A 19,191-nucleotide genomic window follows, 5' to 3' on the forward strand; every position below is an offset into this window, starting at 1 on the left:
TAGGTTGGTGGCTCATGTAACAAATGCTCCCTTAAGATACATTTTCACGGGGGTTTTGCCACAGTAAAAATCAGCTTTAAGCTGCTATCTGTGGCAGCTAAGCCCCTACACTGTAATTACAGGCTTTCAGCGGCCATAGCTATTCATGGTAGTTTGCACAGCCAGTGATTCCAGTGGATGCACTTTGTGTGTATGCAGCCTCGATTTACAATAGGTTATCTCTGGCTTTGGAAGCAGCAATGAATAGCTGCAGCCATGACAGCCTGTCAATACACTGTACGAGCTTGGTGGTCACAGCTAGCCACTGCAGCCATCAAACCTGGCAGCAAGAATTGGTAAATTTTTGCCCCTGGGTTTGGCATCATGAAAAAATGCCTCTTCGAATGTACCCTTACAGGGGTGACTGGTGTAAGAAACGCCCCCTTAAATTGGTGGCCAGTATGAGGATTTCCTATCTTACATTGGTGGCCGGTGTGAGGAATGCCCCCTTATATTGGTGGCTGGTGGAAAGAATGCCCCTTACATGGATGACTGAAAAAATTCACATTGTTTTCTTGGCTGCTCTTCAGATACTGCAGAACAAGCACTAAACAATACATATTAGTGTTATCTGAGATTAATTTTAGGTTTGGAAGCCACCCAAAGCCTGATCCTGCTGCTATTTGGTTGAATCTCATTAAGTGTAGCCCATTTTGGTCCTGAGAAAACATAAAAGTCTTCTAATATATGAATTATGACCTATACCGTCCAGCAACAGTTTAATAACTCTAAAAATATAAAATATAAAGCATGTGGAAACAATTGTTCAAGAATTGTAAGAATTGTGCAATAAAGTTTTGATAATGCGGTAATTACCGCATATTTTCATGCAGTAATTTGTTGCATTGAGCCTGTTGCTAAGGAGCGGGTCGGGAAGCCAGCCGCCACATCCTTAAAGCGGAGTTCCGGGCACAAAAACGATATTTTTTTTTTGTGCCCGTCCGCTAGTTCAGCCTAACCTGAAAAGGAATTGGATAGTTAGATTTTTTTTTTTTTAAAAACTCACCTTGTAATTGACGATCGTAAATACTCACCTATGACAGCTTCCTCCCTCGGAGCCGCGGCTCACCCCGTCACTTCCTGTCTCGCTATGATTCCTGGGAGCTGAACGTCATAGCTCCCAGGAATCAATGCGCCGCACCGGCCCCGCTCGTCATTTCCGGGCGACGCCGCAGTCCCCTGCTAAACAGCTTCTGGGCATGCCCAGAAGCTGTTTAGGAATGCGGCGCCGCACCGGAAGTGACGAGAGGGGCCGGTGCAGCGCATTCTGGGACACGAAGACGCGGAAGAAGACGGAGAAGAGGACCGCGCCGGCTTCAGCTGCCCACAACCGAGATGGAAACGCTGTGGAAGAAAACTTCTAAGTAAGTATTTCTTCTAAAAGGTAAGTGCGAACCGGGACAGATCAGAGGCTAGCCATTGTGGAATGTGCTAGCCCTGACTGTCCCGGGGGTATGTTAAAAAAAAAAACGATTCTCTGCCTTTCGAGTCTGGTATGGATTTTAAGAGGAACCCGAAGCCAAAATTAAAAAAATAAAACAGTGTGGGGTCTCCCCCAAAATCTATACCAGACCCTTAATCAAGCACTCACCCCAGCAGTTCAGGAAAGGGAGGGGTATGTGCTTGATTAAGGGTCCCAGGTGTGAAGGGGAGCAGGTGTGTTAAATTTGGTGTTATCGCTCTCACTCTCTCATACTGGTCACTGGAAGTTTAACATGGCACCTCATGGCAAAGAACTCTCGGAGGATCTGAAAAAAGGAATTGTTGCTCTACATAAAGATGGCCTAAGCTATAAAAAGATTGCCAAGGCTCTGAAACAGGGCTGCAGCACGGTGGCCATACAGTGGTTTAACAGGACAGGTTCTACTCAGAACATGCCTCACCATGGTCGACCAAAGAAGTTGAGTGCACATGCTCAGCGTCATATCCAGAGGTTGTCTTTGGGAAATAGACGTTTGAGTGCTGCAAGCATTGCTGCAGACGTTGAAGGGGTAGGGGGTCAGCCTGTCAGTGCTCAGGCCGCACACTGCATCAAATTGGTCTACATGGCTGTCATCCCAGAAGGAAGCCTCTTCTAAAGATGATGCACAAGAAAGCACGTAAACAGTTTGCTGAAGACAAGCAGACTAAGGACATGGATTACTGGAACCATGTCCTGTGGTCTGATGAGACCAAGATAAACGTATTTGGTTCAGATGGTTTCAAGCGTGTATGGCGGCAACCAGGTGAGGAGTACAAAGACAAGTGTGTCTTGCCTACAGTCAAGCATGGTGGTGGGAATGTCATGGTCTGGGGCTGCATGAGTGTTGCCGGCACTGGGGAGCTACAGTTCATTGAGGGAACCATGAATGCCAACATGTACTGTGACATAACAAGAAGAGTGTGAAATGAGGTGCTGCGCTAGATGGTTTAGTTTGGTACACTAACTGGTGCTGCTTGCTCTAATTAGGCTAGTTTCTCTACTTCCTACTGTGATAGCATGGGAGTCTCACACACCTTTATCATGTACTGTGACATACTGAAGCAGAGCATGATCCCCTTCCTTTGGAGACTGGGGCCAAACACACCTCCAAGATGACCACTGCCTTGCTAAAGAAGCTGAGGGTAAAGGTGGTGGACTAGCCAAGCATGTCCTCCAGACCTAAACCCTACTGAGCACCTGTGGGGCATTCTCAAAGGGAAGGTGGAGGAGCACAAGGTCTCTAACAACCCCCAGCTTTGTGATGTCATCATGGAGGAATGGAAGAGGACTCCAGCAGCAACCTGTGAAGCTCTGGTGAACTCCATGCGGGTTAAGGCAGGGTTAAGGCAGTGCTGGAAAATAATGGTGGCCACACAAAATATTGACACTTTGGGCACAATTTGGACATTTTCACTTAGGGGTGTACACACTTTTGTTGCCAGTGGTTTAGACATTATTGGCTGTGTGTTGAGTTATTTTGAGGGGACAGCAAATTTACACTGTTATACAAGCTGTACACTCACTACTTTACATTGTAACAAAAGTGTCATTTCTTCAGTGTTGTCACATGAAAAGATATAATAAAATATTTACAAAAATGTGAGGGGTGTACTCACTTTTGTGAGATACTGTAAACATTGCATGTTTTTTTACTCTCTGTTCCGTTTGTTAATTTGGCTTAAGAGCTTACGGCATGGTACCTTGGCGATATTCACCAGCACATTTTAAATTTTTCTTTAAATATCGCATAATGGTTATTTTTTTTTGTGAATTTACTTTTTTACTGCGTGCGATAATTTATGCAAATGAGTCATGGGACAGTGTTATCGCATGCAGTAAACGTTAGTGAATTGACCCCATTGTCACTATTCACATTAAGGGAAATGTGCTGATGGAAATATACAGAATGCTGTGGCTGACCTATCCTTCTGAAATTGCTTATGGCCTGGCTGTCCTTCTGATCCAGGGAGTTCAATACTTTGATTTATGGAGCTGGAATAATTGCAAATCAGGGGATCTGACTTCATTTTCTGCAATGTTTTGATTGTCAGGCAGCCAGCATTTTCAGACAGAGGTCAGCAATAGCAACATTTATTTTTTAAAATATTTATTGCATAAATTATATTTATTTTTATTTCTCTCCTTTCAGATGAAGCTCAGAAACTGTTCAAAGATTTAACTAATAGAAAATCACTACAAGTGCCAAATATTTACTACCATATGCCTCATTTATTAAACCATGAAGGAAGCCTTCAGCCTGCTGTGCAGGTTGGCCTTGGAAGAACAGGAGGTAGGTACTTCCAAATAAAATGTACAACTCATTGCTAGCTCTATCCATCTGTGAGTTACAAGCCTGCCATATTGGAGAATATTATGGATTTAATCTTGTTACATTTAAACTCTGTTATGTCATATTTTTCATAATTACAGTTTTTTACAGTGATTTTTCACTTTTGAAAAACAGCTGAGAGTATTTACAGTAGTTGTGAATAGTAGGCTTAGAAATAATGGCGCTCATCTGACTGGCACCCTCAACGATGAATTGAAAATGTATGTCCACTGGAAAAGATTTTTCAGTTTTAGCTAGATGCTTGTTGGCTGAATCACCCTGTAACCCATGTAGAAATGTTGGTTAATGTTTTGGTTTACTTAAAGCTCAACTCCAGGTAATTATATAAAAACTACCCTTGCAATGAGGTCCCATCTGCACTGCAAGGGTTAAGTTGTTTTTGTCTATGGGAGAAATTTTACTTACCTTATCCCTTGCTCTCCCCTGGCAGTCAGTGCTTTCTTCTCTCATTTGATGTTTCAGGTTGTGGGCAGGCCCTGGGGGTCCTCACTTATAATGCAGGACTGCTGGTACTGCATTGTACCTGAGGGTGCAACTACGGGATGGAGCAGTGAAGAGAAGCTGCTTCAGGCGGCTGGTCACACAGAGGAGAGGAGCCTATGGAAGCGAGGGTTAAGGAGGATCTTCAACCTACAGAGAAAAAAATTAAAAGTCAGCAGCTATAAATACTGTACCTGCTGACTTTTAATAAAAGGACATTTACCTGTCCAGGGATCCAGTACTGGCCCTACCCAGGCAGGTTCTTGGCCAGTCTTCGGGTCCCTTGACTCCAGCATTTTTACTGTGGGAAGCCGGCTGTGACTACTTGTAACTTTACAGCCTGCTTCTCACTGCGCATGTGCAAGCCTCGCTGTGCTTGTGATTGGTCCTACATCCTTCTGGGACCTCTGACGCCTCGTAGAAGGCTGCAGCTAAAGAAAGGGGGATTGAGAGTGGATACGTTTCAAAACTAGGTACCTGCTCCCTAAAAATAATCTGAATATGCCAAATGAAGTATAGGAGGAGGAGAAGAAGAGGGCATAAAGTGGAATTTCCCCTTTAGGGAGCTTAGCTTTAAGCCCCTGTTCACGCCGGTGCGACTTATCATGCAATTTGACAGATTAAATTGAAACCATTCATATCGGTGCAACTCCGACTTCCACTGATTTTGGAAAGGTTCCTGATCTTCTTGGCGTTTTCATGTACGATTTGTATCAACATCTGTGCATAAAGTTGCACAGATGTTGGCAAGAACATGAAATCGCACTGACCAGCGGCTTGCAAATCGCTCAAGCAGCGTGATTTCAAAGCCGCATTCATTGTGAACCGGGTGTAAACCGTGCATCAAAAATTATCTGAAAAAAATGTTTCTTCTGTAAGAAAATGCAATGGAGTTGAATTAGTCTAGGAGCAGAGCATATCACATTACAAAGTGAGTTTTCACCTTAGTGAATGAGTGAAAGCTAACTAGTTAAAACTTTCTTTGCATTGAATATTCAAACATGCAACCAAAATAAAAAAAACAGTTAAAGGATTTTTGATCACACATGAATGGATAATTAAAGTCTAAACAACATTACAGTGGTGAAAATAATTATTTGATCTCCTGCAGATTTGGTAAGTTTGCCCACTTACAAAGAAATGAAGGGTCTATAATTGTTATCATAGGTGTATTTTAAATGATAGAGACAGAATATCAACCAAAAATCCAGAAAAAACACATGATACAAATGTTATCAATTGAGTTACAGTTCAGTGAGTAAAATGAGTATTTGATCCCATACCAACTAACAATAGTTCTGGCTCCCACAGACTGGATACAGTATGTGCTCATGTGGTACACAGATTAGTCCTGGTAATTTAAGAAGGTGCCCCTAACAACAACTCATTATGTGTATAAAAGACACCTGTTCACATAATCTCTTCAATTCAAGCCTCACTATCATGGGAAAGACCAAAGAGCTGTGAAAGGACATCAGGGACAAGATACTAGACCTACATAAGGCTGGAATGGGACTACAAGACCATCAGCAAGAAGCTTGGTGAGAAGGAGACAACTGTTAGAGCGAATATTCGCAAATGGAAGAAATACAAAATAGCCATCATTGGCCCTCGGTCTGGAGCTCCATGCAAGGTTTTGCCTCATGGGGTAAGGAGGATCATGAGTATAGTGAGGGATCAGCCCAGAACTAGGCAGTTGGGACCACAATCAGCAAACAACCCATTGGTAACACAATATGCCTCTATGGATTGAAATCCTGCAGTGCCCGAAACCTCCCCCTCCTCAAGAAGGCACATGTACAGGCCCATCTGAAGTTTGCCAATGAACATCTAAATGATTCAGAGAAGGACTGGGAGAAAGTGCTGTAGTCAGATGAGATGAAAATTGACCTCTTTGGCATTAACTCGACTTGCCGTGTTTGGAGGAAGAAAAATGCTGACTATGACCCTAAGAACACCATCCCTACAGTCAAGCATGGAGTTGAAAACTTTATGCTTTGGGACTGTTTCTCTGCTTAAGGTACAGGCCGAATTTGCCTCATTGAGGGGCTAATGGATGGGGCCAAGTATTGTAAAATCCTGGATGAGAACATTCTTCTCTTAGCCAGAACACAACACTAAGGGCTCTTTCACACGGGCGCTCCGTGTGTCCGCAAATCATCCTATTTTTTTGCGGACATAATGTAAGTCTATGGCATTGCGGATGTCAGCGGAATACCATCCGCTGACATCCGATTTTCTTCCTTTCAGTTCTGTTCCGTTTTTTGGAACGGAACAGAACCCTATTTTTGTTCCGTTCAAAAAACGGAAAGGAAGGAAAATCGGATGTCAGCGGTGTCATCCGCTGACATCCGCAATCCCCATAGACTTACATTATGTCTGCATATCATCCGCAAATGGATGGGATGATATGCGGGCATACGGAGCGGATGACAGAAATGTCATCCGATCCGTGAAAAAAAAAAGTCCCGCAGCGGAGCTTTCACACGGAGCGCCCGTGTGAAAGAGCCCTAAAAAGATGGGTTGTGGATGGGTCTTCCAGCATGACAATGAACCAAAACATACTGCCAAGGCAAAAAAGGAGTGGCTCAAGAAGAAGCACATTGTCATGGAGTGACTGCTAAAGCATAAAAATGTCTGTAGGGTAACCATGTAGCCATTCAACCCTTAATCGTGGGGGGCGGTACTTCCTGAAAATATATAAACCAAACGGTCATTTTGTCGACCAGGGAGCCTCAGCAACCATATTCACAAGCATACCAAAAAAGAAAAGGTGCCACTACGGACACCTCTGCAGGTGGTTGCAAAACAAGGCTCAACACTGGTTTAAATGAAAAAGAACAATTTTATTGAAGTATATTGATTGACATAAAAAACAGTCACTGAAAATCCACATCTGACTGAAAAACAGACCCGTGGAAACGTTCCCAGATAACAAACCACATCTACACACACTCACACATAATTGGGCCCAGCCCACTCTACCCCGCATCTCATGGACTCCCACCCCTAGACATCCTAGTCAGAAGCAGTAAAAATAGTATTATATGATTAATTCAAAATGCAATAGAGATTGCGCATTGTATGCATTACTGTGTGGATGCATGGCAGTCCAAACTCATTGCCATGGCTTAAAAACCACAGGACTTCAGGGCAAGTTTGTTCCAGGGAAGCCAAAGCCTAGCCAGTCCCCAGACATTAATCCTATAGAAATTTTATGGAGGGAGCTAAAACTTTGAGTTGCCAAGAGACAGCCAAGAAACCTTAAGGATTTAGAGAAGATCTGTAAAGAAGAGTGGACCAAAATTCCTCCTGGGATGTGTGCAAACCTGGTCACCAACTACAAGAAACATCTTACCTCTGTGCTTGCCAACAAGGGTTCCTCCACCAAGTACTAAGTCATGTTTTGCATGGGGATCAAATACTTATTTTACTCACTGAACTGCAACCTAATTTATAACATTTGCATTGTGTTATTTCTGGATTTTTGGTTGATATTCCGTCTCTATCATTTAAAGTGGAGTTCCACCCTATTTTTATACTTACCTCCATCTTCTCGCTCCGGGTCACCTGAAAAAGAAATGGATAATCGCATATTTTTTTTTTTTTTTACTTACCTCGTAGCGAAGAAAAAATACTTACCTTACTTCCTTCTTCCTCCTTCCTCGGCCGCGGCCCGTCGTCACTTCCTGGCTCTGCAATGATTCCTGGGAGCTGGACGTCATAGCTCCCAGGAATCATTGCGCCTGCACCGGCCCCGACGTCAGTTCCGGGTCGCGCGCGTCATCCCCTTCTAAACAGCTTCTGGGCATGCCCAGAAGCTGTAGAGGGATGACGCGCGCGACCCGGAAGTGACGTCGGGGCCGGCGCAGAGCATCGTGGGACCAAAGAAGGCGGAAGAAGACGCCGAAGAGGATCTCGCTGGCTTCAAGCTGCCCACATCTGAGATGGCAGCGCTGGACAAGACGTTTGCAAGGTAAGTATTTATCCTAACAGGTAAGTGCAACCCGGGACAGATCAGAGGCTAGCCATTGTGGAATGCACTAGCCCTGACTGTCCCGGGGGTATTAAAAAAAAAAAAAAAAAATCCAGGGTGGAACTCCGCTTTAAAAGACACCTATGACAAAAACTATAGACCCTTCATTTCTTTACAAGTGGGCAAACTCACAAAATCTGCAGGGGTGCAAAGAATAATTTTCCCCACTGTATCTCGTTCACTAGACTAAAAGAAAATTAGCCCGGTAATGTGAACATGCCTGAGACATGAGTTTTTTAATACTGGCAAACTGCAAAATACAAAGGTGAAAATACATATAAGAGATATTATAACTTCTAAACAATGTGTATTTCTGTCCATCAAGTCTAGTCCATTCACAGCTAGGTGGATAACACCAGTATCGTTGTTAAGGAATACAGCCCACCCACAGCCTGCTGACTGGACAGTGAAAGAGCAAAAGGAATCTGATAAGCTCATCCCTCTGTTCTCTTTTGCTGTCATGCAGGACATTTGCATGCAATATTCCCAATTGGCTCCTAGTCCTGCTCTTCTCTCTCCCAGCACGTTTGCTGCTGTTCAGGGCATACCAAAAGCCAATAACAAGTCAAATTCAGGTTAAAAAAATCAAATGATTTAAAAAATAAATGGAATGATTCACAAATGTATACATAAGTTCATTAATGCATGTCTTTTATACCTGTTTGAAGTCCAGCTATGTCTTTTGTTTTGCTTTAGTGTCAATAGTAATGGGCATCCCTACTGTAAAGAGGGAAGTTAAGTCTTACTTGACTGAGACGCTACATTCCCTGATTGATAAATTGTCTCCAGAGGAAAAACTTGACTGTGTTATAATAGTCTTCATTGGAGAGGTAAGAACTTGTTGTATCATGTCTGTTTAACAGAAGCTAAAAGGTGCGATAAAAGATGCATATGTCGCTACATAACTCTGTTTCAGAACTTTCTGAAATAGTGTGGAAAAGATTCCATTCATGCTTGGTTAAGTAGCAGTAATAGTAGAATTAACATTTAGATGCAAACCCTTAGGGCCTGTTCATCTGAGGGGCGTTGATCTGCAGGCTCAACACAAGATCATATAGTAAAAAATTGTTCTCTATGTGCCCTGTTTACACAATAGTGGTGTGTGGAGCTTAAAAATACAACATGCATGCATTGCAGCGCACAGCAACGCATGTCAGCACACTGCAAAGTTGTATTTTTTTTAAATTAAAGAGATTTGGTTTTCAAAACACTGTGTAAACTATAAAATGTTTTTTTTTTTTTTCATCTTTTTAATTCATCCTATGTTGCATCTGAATGGTGATGTTCACCTGCAGGCTCTTGCAACCATGTCCTGTCTGTATACTGTATTCATGTTTTCATCACAAATCCAAAGAATAATTTATGTTTCATTGAAAGGAGAAGTATAGCCAATGCTATTTTGGCTATACTTCTCTTGTAGGTCGCAGAAGTACAGTTAGTTCTGCAGTCCTGTGATCCATTTTCAGCCTGTTCAGGCTCTGAAAAGAGCTCGACCATATGGTCGGGATCCACTCCTGCCTCAGTCTCTCAGCAAGCTGCTGAGAGCCTGAGCCAGCCCTTCCCTCCCCCTGCACAGCCCAGCACTCCGGTAAACGATGGAGGGGCAGAGCAAAGAGCTGGAAACTGACAATCTTGGCTTTCTTCTTAGAGCGGAGGGGGAGAACTGAGCGATTAGTAGTGTTTGATCGCTCATTTCTCACTGCGGAGCTGGCAGGGGACAGATGCAGCATTGGATCGATACTGCATCCACCTAGGTGAGTATAATTTTTTTTTTATATATAGGTTCCTACTTCTTTTTTAAAGTGTAATGCATTCAGCTCTTAACTCCTGTTAAGGGCTGACAACACACATCATTTTTTTATATACTGGGTGGTGTTAGCCCTGCCCAGTGTCTTTTGCTTAACTACTCAACCACTCTCATATCTCCTAAACACAAAGGCTAATTATTCTCTAGTCCAAGATAAGAACTGAAGGATCTCTTTAAGAGAGCATAGAAAAAGTGTATGGTAGAGAGCTGAACAGAAAAGAAATACCCTTCATTGGAATAGGGATCCAAGAGCATCCACACATGACGCTCCTGTTTGTGGATTTGCAAGTATACCTTTATGGTCAAATCTATCTGGCTGCATCTACTATTGGATAACATCTATACACATTAGCCTGGCTTTATTTCTCTTAGTGATATTGCATTCATGCTGAGATCCTTCTGAGGCTGCCTTGGCCTTCCTCTGATGCCCCCAGTGGCTACAGTGGCCGGACTGCAGAGCCCATTATCCTATGCCTGGGTACCTGGAGGCAGGGCTGCCATCAGGGGGGTACAGCCCATACAGATGTAGGGGGCCCGGGCGTCCCAAGGGGCCCAGTCCCTCGGGATGCCCCATGCTCCAAGTTGGCACCTCTTTTGTTCCTTTCCTCCCCTACACTGACGACTAGTCCTGACTCCTAGTGGTGCCACCTGCTGCACTGGCTCCTGACTCCCATCCTGCCGCTGGCCACCGCTGTCAAAATTATTGGTTGCTAGGACCGCCCGGCATCCTAGCAGCCAATCATATGCATTCACTGGCCCCCGCAGAGGAGGAGGATGTAACCTGGTGGTCAGGCCCGGAGGGCCCAGGCCTAAAGCTGTGTAAGGGGCCCCAAAATTTCTGATGGCTGCCCTGCCTGGAGGTGGTACTATAATCCGTTTTTACCACTACTATTTTTGGCTTATCCATGTGGAGGCAGTACCTGTGGTCTGAACACCTTTGTGCCTATCATATGAGCATCCCTGAAAAAGATTGCAAACCCCACTTTCGAAATGCATTAAATGTCTCATCACATTATTGCTTCCTGGTCAAGGTTTTGGCAGCCATACTCTCCGGCTACTATTAATATGTGTACAAGCCATATGTTTTGTACCAATCAACTTTTATTCTGATATGTAATAAAGTTTAGAATAGTTTATCATTTTTACCTTTGGTGTGTCTGGAATGTCCATAAAAGTCCCTATTCCAATGGAGGGTATTTATTTTCTCTCCTTTGAGAAATGTGCAGAGAACTCAAAATTTCTGACAAGATCAACAAGGTTTTTTTTGGCACTTTTAAAATGGATAAAAAAAAAAATGCTTCCAATAGTATGTTTAACAGATCAAAAGGGAGCAAATACAGGGCTTACCTTTTAGGACTCACACACACTTTAAGGATTGTGGGCAGTGGTATGCAAATCCTAATTTTATCCCTCTGCGGCCTAGTGTTTCTTCTCAATAGAGAAAGCTGTAAAACCATGCTTTCTGTGTAGCCGGGTTTAGAGAGTAATGATACAGGATGACCAGTAACGTTATGGTGAAGGAACCAAAAATAACCCTAAAGCCCTTCACAAAAATTAAATAAATGCTGATTATTCTTGTATGGTTTTCTCTTCTTATGGGAAGATGTTGCAAATTGCAGCTTTTTCCTCATTAATCTCCAGAAATAGCTTGTTTGGAATGCGTTAAACCTAATTCGTCAGCCATTCTGCACTGTTAGAAGGGAAAGCCTTGCCAAAGAACAGACAGTACAACATGAACGCTATTAACTTTGTTAACCAGAAGAAAATTCCCTGTGTGCCTCTCTGACGCTAGTGTCTGTAGTTCCCAGGGCCTGAGACCATTCCCCTGTGCTATAAAAGAACCTTGGTGGCCTAAGGACATTCACATTGGGCAGGGGCATGACCCTCCATGAGGCTTTGCCATGCAGTTAGGGAGGAGGGTTATCTGGCTAATGTATAGACAAATACTTTCTTCTCTTAGGCCGGAATTCTACTATTAAAAGATTTAAAATTCTGGACAGATTTAGTTTGAAGCAGCGTAAAGAGCCATACTTCATAATGATCTTTTATTGAATTCTCATTGGGTGCTATTCGTTACTGCTTTTAACCTCCCTGGCGGTATGATTCTTTTGGATTTTAGGTGCTGAAAGCGGTACCATTATTTTGCATGTAATTCTTGTGCATTAGCAGCCCAAACCAACTGTATACATTGATTATATATATCTATATATATATATATATATATATATATATATATAATGTATACAGTTGGTTTGGGCTGCTCATTCACAAGAATTACGTATATATATATATATATATATATATACTGTATATATATATATATATATATATATATTTACATAAAAAGTACAGTAAAACTGCAGCAAAGGGCACTGGGGGGCAATGTAATGTGATTTTATTTTATTTTGAACGGTATCAGTGTGTTTGGTGTGTTTTTACATTTGAATTTGCCGCTGGTTCCACCCCCCTGCGAACGTCACGTCGCAGGAGACGGAAGCCGGGGCACGGAGAGGATCGGGAGGAAGAACCGCCACTAGACACCGCCGGACACATCGCTGGATCCCGGTGACAAGGTAAGAAACCTCTTTTACAGGATACAGCGATGCTTCTGGCGGTACCCAGAGTGTGGCTCGGGGTTACCGCTTTTGGCTCTGAAATTTAACCCCGAGCCATGCTCGGGAATACCGCTAGGAAGGTTAATAGTTGTCACTGAGGACAAGCACTTTGCTGAATAAGGCTGTTTATCTATAGATGAGGAACTGATCACTCTACTAATCCATACAACCCTTCAGGGTTGCCAACTGTCAGTACATTTACATTACATTTTACATTTGTAAAATCTGTAATTTTTTGCAGACTGCATGTGCATATAACGGACATTCATGGACAGATGCAAAAATTACAGATTTTACAAACTATTCATAAATTTGCAACCCTGCAGCCCCTTAATGTAGTGATAAATGTGTTCACTATTAGGCAGTTGTCAACTGCCCTGTAGCACATTTACTGCTTCAGGGTGGGCGCACTGCGCTGGATCCCGTATATATAATAATAGAATTTCCGGGTTTCTGGTGCGAGTGCATTCCCTCAAAGGCTCGCTCCCACTGGGATTCTACACAGCGGGAGCTAATCAGCGTGTCCTGCGCACCCGATGTCTGCTGGCACCCGCTGATCGTTCGTTCTATACATGGGCAGAACGGTGATCTACCTATGTAAACAAGGCAGATTGCCGTTCTGTCAGTAAGGAAGGCATGGATCCTGTGTTCCTGCAAAGCAGGGACATGGATCCATGCCTTCCTCTAGTAAAAGCAACTCCCCCACTACAGTAAAACACTGGTCAGGCACACCGTTAACCCTTTGATTGCCCCTGATGTTAACCCCTTCTCAGCCAGTGTCATTACTACAGTGACCGTGCATATTTTTAGCACTGATCACTGTAATAATGTCAATGGTCCCAAAAGTGTCAGTTAGTGTCCAATTTGTCCTGCTATAAGTCACTGATCGGTGCCATTGCTAGTAAAAAAAAATATATCCCATAGTTTGTAAACGCTATAACTTTTGTGCAAACCAATCTATATATGCTTATTGGACTTTGATTTTCCAAAAACATGTAGCAGAATACATATTGGCCTAAATTGATGAAGAAATTCGATTTTTTTTAAATGTTTTTATTAGATGTTTTAAAGCAGAAAGTAAAAAATATACAAGTGATCAAATGCCACCAACAAGAAAGCTCTAGTTGTGGGGAAAAAAGGACATTTTATTTGAGTACAGAGTTGCATGACCATGCAATTGTCAGGTAAAGTAACACAATGCAGTATCGCAAAAAATGGCCTGGTCAGGAAGGAGGGTAAGTTTTATGGAGGTCAAGTGGTTAACACCTGGATAATATATTCTTACTTTGGAGTGCAGCCACCATGGCGTATGGCTTCACTTCAGTGCTAGTGAGTTGAAATGCTCGGTGATTAAAGGCTAAAGTGTTTAGGTTTGACATCATATTAGGTGGTTTTGCTAACTCTAAAGGAAAATTGTACAATAGTTACATAGTTAGTGAGGTTGAAAAAAGACATCAGTCCATCCAGTTCAACCTATGATGTGTGTGTGTGTTTGCTGTTAGCCATACATTGTATACCCCTGTATGTTGTGGTCTTTAAGGTGCCCATCTAATAGTTCTTTGAAACTATTGATGCTCCCTGCTGATACGACTGTTTGTGGAAGAGAATTCCACATCCCCACTGCTCTGACAGTAAAGAACCCCTTACGTATTTTTAGCTTAAACCGTTTTTCCTCAAGTTTTAGTGAGTGGCCACATCATGTCTTATTGTATTCCCTTTCTCTGAAAAGTTTGTTCTTTATGCTAGGGTCGCCAGTACAGTATTTGTACATTGATATCATATCCCCCCTCAATCGTCTCTTCTCCAGAGAGAATAGGTTCAGTGCTTGTAGTCTTTCCTCATAGCTGATGTCCTCCATTCCCCTAATTATTTTTGTTGCCTATCTCTGGACTCTCTCCAATTCCAGCACATCCTTCCTGAGGACCAGTGCCCAGAACTGGACAGCATACTCCAGATGTGGCCGGACCAGAGTCTTGTAGAGTGGGAGAATAATCTCTTTATTTCTGGAGTGAATCCCCTTTTTTATACATCCCAGTATTCTGTTCGCTTTGCTTGCAGCGGCTTGGCATTGCATGCCACTGCCAAGCCTGTTGTCTACCAGTACCCCCAGGACCTTTTCCATCCTAGACATCCTAGACAATAAAATTGTATAGTGTATGGCCAGCTTAAGTTTCATAGTGGCTCTGTGTTTCATGCCTTTCTACTGGTATGCATATGCAGCCTGTATCTATAAAGGACATAGGCATAGCTTTTTTATAACATTTGTGTCATTCACTGTAATACCAAATGATGCATGCCATTAAAACTCTTGGAAACTGTCCTTTCGTGAAACATAATCAGACTTGTATAAAGTACTCGAAATTTCTACTTGAGTAAAAGTACAAGTGCTCGATCAAAAAATTACTTGAGTAGAAGTGGAAGTGCTCGCAGAAAAGGTTACTTAAGTAGAAGTACTAAAGTATTCAACATTTTTTTTACTTAAGTATTGCAAGTAGTTTTTTCAAAAAATTTGCTACTTAAGTACTAAAAGTAAAAAGTACCAGTAGTTTTGAAAAAAAATTTCTACTCAAGTACTGAAAGTAGAAGTACAAGTACTGTGTTATGTAGTTATTAAAGAAAGAAGTCAAAAGTATGATCATCATATTGTTTTTATTATTTCAAATGATTTATTCAAATGATTAACCTGTGTTTGTTAGTAGTTTCTTGATGCACTTTAAGCGCTGTAGCACCATTTATTTGTTTGTTTCATATTTTCTTTTTATTGGAAAGATTTGGTATAGCAGCTTTTATTATACACAGCCTTTATTTTCGTATGCGCTGATTTACAAATGACATTATACACATTTTTTTGAGCTTTATGCAACCTGCCATCTACTGTTCTGGCAGTGGTAATTTTTTTAAAAGTAACGAGTAACTATGCAGCACAAAAAAAAAATACTTGAGTAGAAGTATCGAAATCATCGAAAAAATGTAGTGAAGTAAAAGTAGAAGTAGGAGAAAAAAATTCTACTCTAGGAAAGTACAGATACCGCATTTCGGTACTTAAGTACAGTACTTAAGTAGTTCTACTTCGTTACTATACATCTCTGAACATAATACATACGTTAGCTAGGTTATAGGGAGGGTTTTTTTTTCCTTTTATTTTTACCTGCTCATTCTGCCAGTACCACACTTCTGTATAATGATGCACACTCACCCTACTTGAAACTTAGAAACAGGACAGGACTATTGGAACCAAGCCCTAACCTCTTGTCTATAACATAGATGGGAGGGCTCCTGTACTCCTCAGAACAATGTAACCGATAAAAGTGCTGCACAGAAGGTTATTGGCTAGCAAGATTTATGGCAAGATCTGCATGTATTTTAGGCCCTTATTGAACACGTATAGCAAAACATTTTGATTTGAAAGTCTATGATTGGGAGAAGGAGGAGGAGAATTTCTAAAAAAAGGAGAAGAAAGCAGCATAAGGGACACATGTCATAGATCTTAAGTAATGTCCCTTGTGTCCTTTGTTTTTTTTTTTTTTTTTTGGTAAATTTAGGCTTTACCAGACCAAAAGGGAGCAAATAAGAGAAGTTCATTGTTAGGGTTTCCATCGACTTTATGGAAATAAAGTGTTTGGAAATTCCCACTTTTTGGGAATCTATAGAACTACATAACATGGGTAGGAAAGAGAAAAAGTAGACCTATCGCCTTTTAGAGGAGATGCCTGTTACACAGCATGCACTTGCTTTGCAATTTTAATAGATTATTGAGGATAAACTATTTGATTTATTGTTACTGTATATTTTGTTTCCCCAGACAGATCTTGATTATGTGCACAGCGTGGTTGCAAGCTTACAAAAAGAGTAAGTTTTTTTATGTATACTTTTTTATTTTTAGACCTGCCAAAATCTATGTATCTACAGAGAATTGTCACCCAGACTATTGTTTTCTATACTTGTTCAATGATTACTGTAAGTATATGTTAATGACAGTCCTTGTAATGCTTACTGACATAATCATTCCTCCTTTAGAATATTTTTTCATTGCAGTGCTAATGGTTCATTATCTGATTGTGAGCCACTTACGTGAAGGCCACATGTGGCTTTTGGCTTCCTCTGATGTTGCTTAGAGCAGCCTTTCAGCAATGAAATACCTGTCTATCCTTTCCCCTGCTGCTTTCTAAATGTCTCATAAGCATGACATCCGTCAAGGGCAACCATATCTTTATTATGAACACCAATTTTTATTGACTTTTTTATTATATTTAACAAGCTAGGAATTCATCTTTCACTAGTCTGTCCTTATTACTATGGGTTACACACATTGTGTGACATCCTTGCTCTTTGTACAGACCTAAAGCCCAACCCTTGGCGAAAAATCAAATTTCAACAAGTCCTTCTAAATGTGTGGCCTTAATTACTCCACAACGTTTCTTTCACTTACCTCTTTATAGCGCATCCTGTGGTGTATACTCTCTACATTGTAGTTTTCTCTATGGGGATGGTCATTTCTTGCCCTGGGGACCAGTTACTTCACCTCGCTTGTTAACTCTTCTGGGACTGGTCCCCTCACTGTTCCAGTTCCTCTGAAGCGATCTGGAAGAACCCTGTTACTATTGGTGCCGCCAAGGAATCGACACTCAAAAGTGGACCCTGCTAGAGAGGGGGAGAATTCTGGGTACCCAAATGACATGTGACCATTTCTTTGGGTAAGTCAGTATAGGGAATTTAGATATTTTTCTCTCTCATTTTGTTAGAAATCAGTGAGTTGGGGGTTCTTGTTTTGCCTAGAATTGGACCTTAAAGGAGAAATATATCTGAAGCTATTTGGGCTATACTTCTCCTTTGGATCACAGGAGTGCAGTTTGTTCTGCATTCCTGTGACCTGTTTTCAGCTGTCAGCAGGCTAAAGCCCCCTGTCGGCTGACGTCATTCAGCCAGTTCAGGCTTGGGAAAGATCCCAACTTTACAGTCGGAATTCACCCAGACGCCTGGACTGGCAGCTGGCTCAGCCTCTCAGGGAGCCGCTGAGAGCGTGAGTCGGTCGCCCCCTCCACAGCCCAGAATTCCAGTGAGCGCTGGAGGAGCAGAGCAGAAAGCCGGTGACCGCTTTCTGCTCAGAGTTGAAGGGATTGAACTGAGCGATCAGTGGTGTTTGATCGATCAGTTCTCAGGGCAGAGCCGGCAGGGGACAGCTGAAGCTGTGATCGCTGTTGCAGTCATCTCAGGGATTTCTTTTTTTTTTTTTTTTTTTTGGTATTCCCATATTTCTTTTTTAAAATGGAAATAAAGTATGCTATACTTACCTCCCTTGTCTCCATTGACATCGTCAGTCTGTCTTGTTCTAGGCTTCGTGTCTTTTTTTTTTTTTGGTTAGCCCATGATGATGTAAATCTCTCTCATGATCATCAAGGCGTGCCAGGAATGTGTTGTGCATCAAAACGGCTCAGTGTACATGTAGGAGATGAATTTCTTCCAGGCAGGAGAGGGCTTCGGGCACACTGGCATCATATTGATTCTGATGCCTTTTTGGAGGCTTGTAATAATGATAGCTGATTGTGTCCTGTATATGTGGCCGTTTTCAGAGTCAGAATAGGTTGCACTAAAAATTGCCCAGCTTCCCTGTTCTGATGACCACGATCAGAACCTTGCAACATGGAGCCTGTTCCTTTCTCTGATTTGATTCAAGAGTCAAAGGGCTCATTCTGATGCAGAGGGACTTCCCCGACTGGACTCCCTCCAACATCCTTTTCTGCCTCCTCATGCCTTCACCCTTACTCTCTTTCCTCTGTCTGGTGCTTACTTTTCTCTCTAGGTGCAGCAGTGACTTCGCCCTACAGCATTGTGAATATCCATTCGTCCCATTTTATGAGCCAACATTTAAGCACATGGTGACCGCCTAAGTGCTCTTCTATATAATGTGTAACATGTTAAAATAAATCTATTGGCACATTATTTTAAACACCTTCTTGTTATTTGTTTATTGAATAACTACATTTTTAACTCCAGGCTTGATCACAGATGTGGTACCCTTTAAAGAGTGATCCACGTTTGGGTTGCTCTTCAGATGGCATTTGACAGGCGATGCTGAGATGTTAGCTCTTCACCATCTGATTTAGCCCTATAAATGGCGCTCTACTGTGTTGAAATTGTGGCTTAGCCCCAGAGGCCTGCATGGTTGGCCTTAGGTGGTTGCAATGCCTGTCAATGTGAGATGCTGTTGAATGCTTGCCTTTGTCTGTGGCGTGTGTAGTGTACAGCCCTGAATGGAAGTGTTCAGGCAGGCAGTTAAGGGGCGGTACAACGAGGGCTGGGACAAGGGGTGGGCTGGAGGGGAAGCTGCCCTGGGCACTGTGTTATCATGTGAGATGGGGGGGGGCACCACAAGGGGATGAGAGGGGGGTATTTGTGTTGGGA

General features: G+C 42.3%; 1 protein-coding gene across 1 annotated transcript in view; it reads left to right on the forward strand.

Annotated features, from left to right (window-relative positions):
* MGAT4A (alpha-1,3-mannosyl-glycoprotein 4-beta-N-acetylglucosaminyltransferase A) overlaps positions 1–19,191 on the forward strand; it is a 172,755-nt gene that overhangs the window by 103,125 nt on the left and 50,439 nt on the right. The window contains exons 4-6 of the mRNA XM_082245267.1: positions 3,651–3,791; positions 9,064–9,197; positions 16,592–16,638. Of these exons, the coding sequence (XP_082101393.1) occupies positions 3,651–3,791; positions 9,064–9,197; positions 16,592–16,638 (322 nt within the window). The remainder of the gene's footprint in view (positions 1–3,650; positions 3,792–9,063; positions 9,198–16,591; positions 16,639–19,191) is intronic.

Source organism: Pelophylax lessonae (assembly GCF_965119305.1).
Source record: "Pelophylax lessonae genome assembly, chromosome: 2".
In the NCBI taxonomy this organism is placed as follows: domain Eukaryota; kingdom Metazoa; phylum Chordata; class Amphibia; order Anura; family Ranidae; genus Pelophylax; species Pelophylax lessonae.